Source organism: Hipposideros armiger, unplaced genomic scaffold (assembly GCF_001890085.2).
Source record: "Hipposideros armiger isolate ML-2016 unplaced genomic scaffold, ASM189008v1 scaffold_752, whole genome shotgun sequence".
Classification (NCBI taxonomy): Eukaryota; Metazoa; Chordata; class Mammalia; order Chiroptera; family Hipposideridae; genus Hipposideros; species Hipposideros armiger.
Genome location: NW_017732102.1, coordinates 302,579 through 314,829, shown reverse-complemented (window position 1 = coordinate 314,829; position 12,251 = coordinate 302,579). Strand labels below are relative to the sequence as shown.

General features: G+C 39.7%; 1 protein-coding gene across 6 annotated transcripts in view; it reads right to left on the bottom strand.

Annotated features, from left to right (window-relative positions):
• Positions 1-12,251, bottom strand: part of KIZ (kizuna centrosomal protein) — a 145,322-nt gene that overhangs the window by 35,854 nt on the left and 97,217 nt on the right. For 5 of the 6 annotated variants that reach the window (XM_019628166.1, XM_019628168.1, XM_019628170.1 and 2 more), the window contains one exon: positions 6,002-6,146. In XM_019628166.1, the coding sequence (XP_019483711.1) occupies positions 6,002-6,146 (145 nt within the window). The remainder of the gene's footprint in view (positions 1-6,001; positions 6,147-12,251) is intronic. The other variant, XM_019628167.1, reaches the window with a different exon arrangement.

Below are 12,251 nucleotides of genomic sequence, written 5' to 3'. Positions count from 1 at the left end.
CCTTCCTTCCTTCCTTCCTTCCTTCCTTTCTACCATGGTGAGGTAAATAAAGTGGTTAGCATACTGCAGATTTTCATTTATTTCATATATTTTATCCCATTTATCTTCACTCATTTACTCATATCTCTAGGATTTTTCTACTTTTTTTGATAGAGACATTTATAAAAAGACTCATCTTTAAGATAATTCTTTAGATAATTTCTCAAAGATGAGTATTTATATCTATCAGAGTTTTGATGAATGATCAAATTACAACATGGGAATGGTTGGACTGACTTCTACTGGAGCTTGGAGCCAACAGAGAGAGAAGCAGATCTTCCCAATGGGTCATCATCATTGTAAAGGAATCTACAATACAAGTCCCTAGTAAGCAGGGAATAACGAAAAGCAAGGACCGAAACAAAAGTCAGTCTCAGACATGAAATGGTCAGAAGGTTTCTAGTCAAAAACAACTTGTGCAGAGTCAGAAAAAACATGTGTATTGTTTGTAGATCTTTTAGAAAGCGTATTTCTAAAGAAACCCCTGATTTGAAGGTGCTTGCAGTCTGAGACTGACAACACAATCCCATACCAGCAATGGAACAAAAGCCCAGAGAAGAGTGAACAAGCTGCTTTACACATCTCATGCTGTGTCTGAAACCACTCTGTAAATCGGAGCTCTCTGTCTGAAAAATGCCATCAGACAACAATTTTACCATGGGCCTTCTGATAGTGCTTATGAATGGACTGTGCATTGGTTTCAGCTTATCTGTTAACTAATAAAGGCTCGCTTTGAATTCATACATTTGGAGGCTAGGAGGGAAGACTGCAGACTGTCTCACTGTTCTTAGCAGTCTGAAGCCTAAGTCAATTCCAACAAACTAGTTCCTCACTTTTCTGCCTTCACAAGAGCCAGCAGAAAAGACTCAGAAATTGAATGCTAAGGCACATACTATTTGCAAAATGACTGGTGGTGATACCTCCATATTTCAGATCTTAAGAAAGATAAAGTGTCCTGTGAATTACACTTAGCAGGATACCTAGATTTATTGGCTCAATTCTACTCGAATTTTTCTCCAAGTTCGTTTTAAATATGGATCTTGCTAGGTCAAGAACCCAAGAGTCATGATGGCTGACTCTTAATTTGTATCCAGAAACTTATCAATTATAATACTCAAATGCATAAATAGATAAATAAAGATATTAATGGAAAAGGCTTTGTGTCCAAAACACCATTAAGGAAAATAAAAGGTGAAAATCAAACTACTCAAAATATTGCAACAAATTGTACAAATTTATATAAAAAGAGTTCTTACAAGTCAATAAGAAAAAAATATTACTAACCTAATAGAAAAATGAGCAAAGAACATGAACTAGCAAATAATAAAAGAAGAAATACTGTATAAACGGCTAATAAGTAAGGGAAAAGTTTGACCTCAGTTGTAATCTAAAGGTTGAATGAACAAAAAAATTGGATGTCATTTGCACTTCTCAATTTGGTTCTCGAAAAAAAAAAAAGTTGATAGTATCCAGTTTCATAAAGAGCTCAGAGAAATGATATTTTCATCCATTCCTGATAACTCTGATGACCCTTCCATAGTGAGACCTGGCAGTACATAGTAAATGCCTGACAGATGCACATACTCTCTGACTCAACAACTTTACATGTAGGAATTTATTCTAAGGAAGTGGCATGATATTTGTAAAAACTGAACTGCTCAGATGTTCTTTGAAACTTTTTTACTAAAGGAAAAAATTAAAAACAACTTAATGCTCAACAACAGGAGCCTGGTTAAAGAGATAGAGGAATATCCATACAGGAGTCTCTGGGCAGCCATTTGGAATGATGTAGAACATGTGATGGTATGAAAGGAAGTTCACTTGCAACAACTGGGGAAAAAAGAAGATATGTACACAAACAGTAAAACTCATGTCAATATATTAAATATTAAAATCCATAAGCTACAAAGTCAAAAGTAATATGGAGAGTCAGATAACAGGCAGTTTTCTTCTTTTTGTTTACTTTAACATTCCAAGTTTGCTTTCTTCCTGCTAGTTTTTTTAAAGAAAACAGATGCCAGCTCGAAAAAAAACGATTTCTGTGATGGGTGGTACAAATACAAAAAGAAAGTGAATGTGAAAGCATTTACTTTTAATAATAACTGAAATCCCTTCTAATTGTAGATCAGTGCTATTAATACAGGTACAGAAAGGCAAGATAATTAAAAATCATGGATGTAGACAGGTGATGACACTTTCACTTAAAACACAGATTTAACTGACACTTCCTCAAGAACCTTCCTCTTGCATACCAGAAGTAATTTTTCAGTGTTTAAAGAGAAATGCAAGCATCATCACTTAAGTTACATCTAGGGCCGGCCAGGTGGCTCAGTTGGTTAAGAGCATGAGCTCTGAGCAGCAGGGTTGCCGGTTCGATTCCCACATGGGCCAGTGAGCTGTGCCCAAGCTGAGCTGTTGCTGAGCTGCCAACAGGTGGTTGGACAGCTCAGCTGGTAAGAGCACGTGCTCCTAACAACAAGATTGCTGGTTCCACTCGCGCATGAGATGGTGGGCTATGTCCACTTGCAACTAAAATTGAACACGGCACCTCGAGCTGAGCGGCTGGATGGCGACTGGACTTGGAGCTGAGCTAGTTGTGCCCTCCCCAACTAAGATTGAAGGACAACAACTTGGCTGTTCCCCTCCCCCAATTCCCCAACACTGTTCCCCTTCCCCAAATCCCCAATAAAATCTTAAAAAAAAAAAAGTTACATCTGAGTTATAAGAGAGGAAGGGGATTTTAATCTATGTAGCATTAAAAATATGGGAAAGTGTTCTTATGAGCAGCAAATGAGTATTCAAAAGATAAGAACAAGAAATTAGCACTTCATTTAGGGAGAGGTTAAGGGATTTCTGTGACCAGTCACATGTCTGTCTGATGCGTGTGTGGTGGAAGCACCTGACTGACCTACTCTATACCTGCTTTGCCTGGAGTTTTCCTGGGTGGAAACAGACATCATTTAGGAGAAAAGGAGTATTAAGGTACTTTGTATTTTAATGAAGCATCCAACTCATTTTTTTTCACATAAAGCAATTACAAATTTTTCTGATTTAAAGCATACAGCTCAATTATGTAATTGTCTAATAGGTTATGCGGGTGCTATGGATCTTATCTAGTCTCAAGGGGACATAATCTGAGTTTCCGGGGTTTTAATGATGTATTTACTCAAGAGACAGATTGACTCCTGCTGACAGCAAGAGGACCCACAGGTAAACATCATTTACATGTGGCTGTTTAATTAGCCATTTACTCAAGAGATCAAAGTAAACATTTCTGAGCTTCATTAGACTCTTAACCAAGTAATTGCTAGTAGAGCTTTCTTAAATTTTGAAAATCGCCTACTTTTAAGAATTTTATCTACAGAGAAATATTTAACTCATACTATTTACTAAATATATATGTTGTAAAAAGATGATGTGAAACCAAAACAGTCCTGGAAACCACAAAAGCATTTTGTCCTAAAGCTTGCAAGGCATACCTTGCCCATGTCATTTTGGTCACATTGTTCTTTGGAGCTGTACATTTCTTCAGTCACAACCTATCAGTTTGTGAACCTGCTTCCTTATTTCCATCTTTAAGGATAGGTTTCTGTCATTAACTTATTGGTAATTTTTATGATTGTCACTAAGATGAGATCATGATGATCTAAAAAGGAACAAAGCAGAATATCATCTGATTCCTAAATTATTAGTTGGGCCCCCCCCCATTAATAATGGGGTTATTATTTGAAAAATTATGAGTGGATTGGTTGTCTGGAATTTGGAATACGTTTTCTGACATAAACAGCATACTTTTTTTTAAAAAAAGATGATTAGATAGCAAAGCGCATTTGACCAATGCTTATTTCACCCTTGACACAGCTGAGATGTGATGTACCTGCTGTGAACATAAATGGAAAACAATGTTGTTACAAAACAGTAATAAATAAAATGGACAATGGAATCTAAAAAAAATCCTTTTTAAGATCTACATTTATCAACAGATATGGAATGGATCTAAAAGCACAGGTTCTGTTATTCCTAAAGAACACTGTTCTTTCTTAAAGAACATTCACACACATGGTATAATATCTCAACCAAAACAAAACTATGTTTTTACTGAGTCACACATAATGCAGTAAAGTGAAAATGTGTGCAGGAAGGATACACAAAAGGCTATTTTTGAAAAGGAGCATGGGATCCTTGAGAGGCACATGGGGGCTGTTATCTATAGCTGCAATAATTTATTATAGAAGAAGGAAAGGGGGGAGGAAGAAGGCTAGAGGAGGAAGAGGAGAGGGAGAAAAGGAAGGGAGAGAGGAGAGAAAGAGCAGGAGAAGGGAGAGAAGAGGAGGTGAAAGGGGGAGAGAAAGAAGATGAGAGAAGGAGGGGAAAGGGAGAAGGGAAGTAGGAAGAGGGGGAGCAAAGGAAGATGAAACAAATATGGTACAATGGTAACAACATACTTGTATGTGAATTTGAGTTGGTAGGCATGGGATTGGTAGGTTCATTATATCACTCTATGTATATATGTTTGATATGCTTTTTAAAAGTCCTTCTACTCTCTTTTAACTTAAGGGGCAAGGAAAAGGGTAGGGGCTTGAGAAGGACAGAAGGTGCTCTGAAAGGCCTGAGAAACAATGGCAGGGGCTCTGGACCACACAGCAGCACAAGTGTGTGACTTCGAGACAGAAGTGGCAAGTCTTGCCTCCAGGAGGGGCATGTGTGGAATCCTTGAATTATGTGCATGATGAAAATAAAAAGTTAAAAAGGATCAAAGACAGAAAACCTCACATTATGTGTTTAGATGAAAAAAAAATTGAAATAAGACAAATTCATAAGACATTAAATTTAGGAGAAGAAAGACCATCTCTTTGACTATGGCTTTTCTAGGTAATGACAAAGGCTATGATGGGAATGCTCTAAATCTGGGTTTCTGGTTCCTCCCCTTGTGCTTCTCTTGGGAGTTTGCTCCATCAGTTTCCATTTTGTGTTCAGCATCTTCAAACTGTCCCTCTGCACCAGCTCCTAAGTCAGGCCCCTCCTTGACTTGTCTGAACATCTACAGGGCTCACTCCTCCATGGTCTCAATTCTAATCTAAGCAGATGAAATTCCCTAAGACAACATAGAATCTTATTATAATTCCTGCTCAAAAGGCTTCCGTGGCTTTCCAAAATTTAGTAAACTAAACACAAGCTCCCTAGCCTGGGATGAACCCTGCACAACTGGGCCTGGATGACCTTGGACTTTCTTGCCCACCATCTCCAGCCTGGAGCCACACTTCAGCCACAGAGGATGACTCCAACTCCATTTCCTGAATACATGTTGGCTTTCCTGGTCTGTTCTTTGGCTCATAACAGCCCTTCTCTGTTGCCTTACCCTGTACTCTTCGCCTGTCAAAATCCTGTCAGTCTCTTAAGGGTCACCTCATACCCCCTCTAATCCTTCCATTGTAAAGTCTGCTCTCATTGCTTCTCCAGATGACTTGCTTCCCTTTTCTGAAGAGCTATATTCTTTGTCAATTTCTTATTTTACATGCATCCCACTATGCCTTTCCCCAGAATGGGTCACATTGTACTTATCTCCTTCCCTCGGATAGATCTGGCTGGTGCCGATGTGCAGAAATGGAGCAATACGTTTTTGCTGAATTGACATGAATGACAAACCATACGGTGTTTTTAAAGTACGGAGTAGAGAAAGAAAATCAGAATGCTATAAGATGCTTCTAAGCTCCTTGGAAAAAGTTGTGGTAGATATGTTTAATTAGGTTACCTCCAGGACTTGAATTAACTTTATATAAGGAAGTGAGATTCCCACACAAAACAATACACAAAAGGCCTGAGATCAGAAAGTTAAATCAAACCACAAAATCTCACTTATTACTTACATTTTTTCAAATACATTAATCATTATTAAGAATGTAACTATTTCCTCAAATCAGTATCTTGTACATCTTGAAACTATTTTTAAAAACTGACTAACCCTTGTCCTCTGGTCCATGTTTTCAAGTGGGAAAACTTCAGACAGCTTAGGTACCTCTTTGATCAAATTATCCTGTTCTTTCAAGGTGGCAACACATTGACCCAGCAGTGCCCTCGTTAAGCCTGAGGCTTGTGCTTGTTCAGATCTATAAAACAGAAACAGGAGACACATTAGAGATTTGTAAAATTGAGTTACTTATGAGATTTCCACATTTTTTTTAAAAACACTGAAAAAGTAGTTTATTTGAAAAGATAATACATTTCAAAGAGTAGAAGTAGGCCCGAGCAGTAGAGAATAGCTCAAGGGCCCATTATTAGAAAAGACATTAGATTCCAAAGAGTTTGGAGTAGGCCACGCACAAAGGTGAGGCTCAAAGGGCTCGAAAAGGAATAAGCGGTCAAGAGATAAGGCCCCTTAATCAAGTAAGTAGAAGATAGGTTATACAGAAAAGCCTAGAACCTAATTTATCCTGGACTAAGAGAACTTCTAGAGTCCAAGTATCTTTTTTTTTTAACTTTTACTTTATTGTGGTTATGATTTCATTGCTAGATGAGCATTTTCAACTTTGGCTGCATAGTGAAACCACCTGGAAAGCTCTGTAAAATCTAGGTGCCTGGTGCCACTCCTACAGAGTAAAATTGGCCTGGGGTGTGGCTCAGCCATCACAATTTTTTAAGGCTCACAGAGTATTCTAGTGTGAGGCCACAGTTTCAAATCACTGCATAGGTAGCCACGCTCCTCTTAAATGTGGTTAACAAAAATAGATCACATTTCCACGTTAACTACAGTTTGTCCTTCTTACGCTCTTACTATAATTTAAAAATTAATATACTATTAAGAAAGAGTTAAAAATTAAGCCTATATTGCTGCCTAGACTATGGTATTTAGATATTAAAAGGAAGTGGAGCGCCTTAGAGAAATTCCCTATTCCAGATCTGGGGCAGGAATTACACAAGATGAGCCTGGGATGCATTGTTATACTGGAAAGTAAGGAAACTGTCAGAGACTACTGAGGCATGTCAAAAGCCTCAGGGAATATCCTGGAGGGACTCCCACTGGCCAAAGATGGGACAATTTGAGCACCAAAAAGAATTACGATTGCAATGGACTGACACAGATAATATATAAAAATCCATGACTTCTTTTAAAAACATAAATAAAAATAATAAAATGTAAAAAAAAAATCAGCCATAAAAAGGAGAAATCTTGTCACATGCTACAACATGGATGAATGTTAAGGACATTATGCTAAGTAAAATAAGCTGGTCACAAAAAGACAAATATTTTTTGACTCCACTTACATAAGGTACCTAGAGCAGTCAAACTCATAGAAAGAGAAAACAGAATGGAGATTGCCAGGGGCTGGAGGAAGGAGAAATGGAGAGTTGTTTAATGGTACAGATACTTTCAGTTTTATAAGATGAAAAAGTTCTGGAGATTGGCTGCACAACAATGTGAATGTACTTAACACTACTGTACTGTACACGTGACAATAGTTAAGATGGTAAATTTTATGCATATTTTACCACAATTAAAAACATAAACAAACAAACCTTTGGAGGCTGCTAGGGCAATAACTCATTATTCTGAAAATTGGTTAGTAAAGAGACAGAATCACTCATTTTATCCTGCCTTTGTGGTAAAAAAAAAAAAATGCATTTCAGAGTTACTGAGTAGTTGATGGGAAAACTTCTTCCAAATAAGAAATGCAGAAAAAAATGAGTTAGAAAAGTCATCATTTTAAAAATCCAAATTAATGCATTTAGGAAATGATCATAATTTTGTGATTGCTTAACAGTAAACTTTATATTAGAGGCATCAGTCTGCCAACACTTGAATCCATGGATTAGTCTTAGAACCACTAATGATAGGATGACCAGACATCATGTGCTGGAGGAAGTGTAATAAGAAATATAAGCACCGGGCTGGCTGAGTGGCGCATTGGTTAAGAGCTGGCTTGGGACGCCAGAGGGCCCCGGTTTGGATCCCACATATGAGGGCCAGTGACACTGCCCTCCACAGCTAAGATGCTGAACAACAGCTCAACCTGGAGCTGGGCTGCCGTGAGTCGCCTACGGACGCGTAGGCTGCAGCCCCTGCGGCAGTGGGTTGCCATGGGCTACCGTGTGTAGCCAGTAGCCAGCATGAGAGGCCAGCAGCCGCAGGGAGCGGCCGTCCAGAAGCCGGCGACTGATCTGCCTCACCTAAGAAGAGCGCAATGATGGTGCCAACTTAGACCAGTGAAGCGACGTCCTCCACAACTAAAGAACAAAAAAACGACAGCAACTTGTCTGTTCCCCCTCCCCCAATTCCCCAATAAAAATCTTTAAAAAAAAAAAAAGAAATACAAGCACCATCTATGATGTCATCTTGCCAAAATAACGGGCATGGAATATCATCATGTATCTGGATGGAACCATCAGTTTACAGATAATGTCATTTGAATCCTGATTCAAACAAAGCAAATATAAAAAGACTTTTTGAGATAATCGAGGCAAACTGACAAGGACTAGGTATCAGATAAAGAAAATAATTTTGTTAAACAGTAATGTATTACATTCTTATAAGTTCGAGATATAAATATTTGTGAGTGAAATTTGTTATTTGTTTTAAACCACTCAAGAAAAAAAGTGTGGGTGAAAGAAAGATAAAACAAGACCAACAAAATGTTGACAATTGGTGGATCTGGTAATGGGTACCTGGGACTTCATTATACTGTTATATCTGCTTTTGTGAGTTTTTAAAAATTTTCAAAGTAAAAAGTTTTTTAAAAGTGTACAAGTCTGCAATTTACAAGTCTGCAATTTACTTGGAAATGCATAAAAATAAGAGATTGAGTTAACAGATGGAAGGATGGAGAGACTAAATAAATAGACTATTACAATGTCAAAGGTGGTGGGTATATGGATGCTCACTGTACATAGAGTTCCTTTTACTTTCCGGTCTGTTTGAAAATTTTCATAATAAGTGTTTGGGAATAAAAGTCAGTCTAGGTACAATTCAGAATCTTCTTTAATAAATCTTAATTGTTATAACCTTTGCCTGACCTACTAACTCTAGTTTTTCCCAGCACTTGAAGTGTGATGCATCACTGGAATCCTTAAACATCCTTAAAAATTTCCCAGAATTATTCTAAGATATTGGGCTGGTTTGGTAGAAGCCCCTTCAGCAACTTGCCTCTCTTGGTTCCAACCAGATCTCACCGATGTCATAATGCCACCCAATTCCTCTGTTCTGATTCTATGTAAATGAATCTACATTTGCATCTATATTTTGTTGTACTGGGAAAATGTACTCGCAGGCCACTGGCATATTCTAGACCATTCAGCCAGTGTATTTCTCATTAAGAGTAAATCAACTGTGTTTCTGGCCAGAAAGCATGCTTAGTTAGGTTGAATTAAACTTAAAAAAAAGGTTGAATTAGGATGAATTAAATTAGTTAAATTAGTTGAGATGGAGTAATTATCAGAGAGCAGCCTTTCTGCACATGATTTCTGCAGAAGCAAAGTCAAGGCAAGACTGGTTACTGGTTACTGGTCACCAACTATAATCATCCTTTGGGTCCTGGCATGAAAGAACTAGCTAAGGTTTCCTATAATTATACGTACTTCACAAAAAACACAAAACCCATTTATTAACTTCCATAGGTCAAACAGCAAATGAGCCATTGAAGGAAGTACAAAAACTAGAATTCATGACTTCTTAACATCTAAGCCACCACTTAAAGTACAAAACCAGGCTTTCTTGCAGATTTATTTCAGGGCAGATTGAGCAAGGGGTGCAAGAGCCATGGCTGTCCTTGCATGGAATCTTACCCATGGTTCTATATAAACCCACCAAATCAGGAAATTTGAAAAGTGGTACAGAGGACTTAAAGGAGCTTTCTTCTATTTTGCCCATTTTACATTAGAAAATTTATAACATCAATACCACATAGAAAAAACAAAGTTTGGTGTCAGCTAAATTATATATTCCTTTAATTAAAAACATAATAAAAGAATAGGGATCACTTCATAAATTATATGTGTCAAACACTATGCTATACACTTGAAATGAATATAATACTCAATGTCAACTGTAATTGAAAAAAATTAAATTAAATTAAAAAATATTTAATACAAGAATAGACTTCATTTATATTTTTAAAAGATTTTATTGGGGGAATTGCAGGAGGAGAACAGCATTGGGGAATCAGAGAAGGGAAACAGACAAGTTACTGTCCTTTTTGTTCTTCAGTCTAGTTGTAGAGGACGTCGCTTCACTGGCCCATGTTGGTATTATCATTGCGCTCTTCCAGGGTGAGGTGGATCAGTTGCCGGCCTCTAGACGGCCACTCATGGTGGCTCTTGGCAGCTCATGCTGGCTGTTGACCACACACAGTAGCTTACGGCAGCCCACTGCAGCCCCACTGCAGCCTACACCATCGCTGGAGACTCACGGCAGCCCAGCTCCAGGTCAAGCTGTTGTTCACCATCTTAGCTGTAGAGGGCACAGTGTCACTGGCCCTCATGTGGGATCTGAACTGGGGCCCTGATGCTCAGAGCTGGCGTCCCAAGGCAGCTCTTAACTAATGCGCCACTCAGCCGGCCCAAGAATAGACTTTAAATAACCTACAATTCATTTTGTATACTTGGAATGGCTTCTAATCAGAAAACTGCAATTTGGAAGGAGAAAAAAATGGCCGCAGTGAGGAGGTCACCCTGAGTTATTCCTCACAAGCCACGGCAATTTCGGCAGCTGGAGCACAGAAAACAAAACTCTACGAAACACGCTGAGCAGGGAAGGGACTCCCACGCTGACTACTTAGAGGTGGGCAGACCCTGCGGGTTCGGGAAGAGGGAGGCAAGGTGCAGGGAGACACAGGCAGCGCCCAGGCTGCTGAGTCTGGGGATCTCAGCAGATCGGAGACTTTCCTCACCTCTCCTCCAGCCCGCGCGCGCGCGCTAAGGCAGAATCCTCAGGCCTCGCACGAAGCAGAACGGAAGAGGAAGGCGCGTGAATGGAGGCATAGACTGCTCGTGCCCACTGGCGGAGACTGGGGGTCTCAGCAGGTCGGAGACTGCCCACCGCTTGCTCCCTACCCCTCCAGCACGCATGCGCTAGGCAGAATCCTCAGGCCGCGCGTGAAGCAGAACAGGGGCATAGTCTGTCTGCTCCCATGGCTGAGGAGCTGAGAGAATCCAGGACAAGGCAGACTGTTTTGCAGCATCTGGAAGCACTCAGCCTCTGGTGCTGACCATCCCGCCCGGTGTTCGTCAGGATCCACAGGGCGCGTAGTTACTGGGGCAGAAATCTCAAACCGGGGAGGAGAAGAGGGAAGTGAGAAGCATGGAGACACAGCCCACATCCCACAGGGGTGGAGACGCGAGCAGCTTAGCCAGGGGGTGCCTGGCTTTGGAAGGGGCTTTTTTTCTTTATCCTTTCTTTTTTTCTCTCTCTCTCTCTCTTTCTTTTTTCCCCTTTTCTCTCAGATAGGAAAGATAAACTGCATAAATAAGTGCACACTCCCACCCTCCCTTAGAATCCTTGTCCCCCTCCCTGGCCAGAACTGGAAACTGACTTCTGAAGAGAGAAATAAGCCAAAACAAAGGTGCTTCAACTCCCTGGGGGTTGAGTAATTTACATGAGAAAAGGCTGCAGGTGGGAGCAGAACAGCTTTGGCTGCTGAGGCACAGGAAGGCCTTCCAGTAGCTCTGAAAACCCCATCCCCCACCCTCCAACAGTCCCAGTGGAAAGAGCACCCGAAGACGCACATCTAATCCACAGCACAGGAATCTGAGTGCCTCTGGACAGACAGGAGCAGAAATAACACTGACTATAAAAAAACTACCAATCATACCTCATAACTCCACTCATCTTACATAGACCTATATTAAGGTGGCTGGCTCTGCCCCCACAAGTCACACAGGAGTGGTTGTATTGTAGAGGAAAACCTGGGGAGAGCTTGGCGGACTTCAGCCAAGATTGAAACTGATTATCTCTTGTTTTTTCGACCTTTTTGGGGTTTTTTTTTGGTTTGTTTTTATTGTTTTTAGTTGGGGCTTCTCTTTTGATAGGTTATATTGTTATTGTTAATTGGGTTCTCTTGGATGTTCTGGGGTCTTGTTTTTTGTTTCCCATTGATTGCTTGCATTGGTTGTTTTTGGATTTTTCTATTTCATTAGGAATTTTAGGTTTTTTTATATAGGCATATATAAAGGTGCATATATGTGGATATATATATGTACATATATATGGGTGTGTGTATATA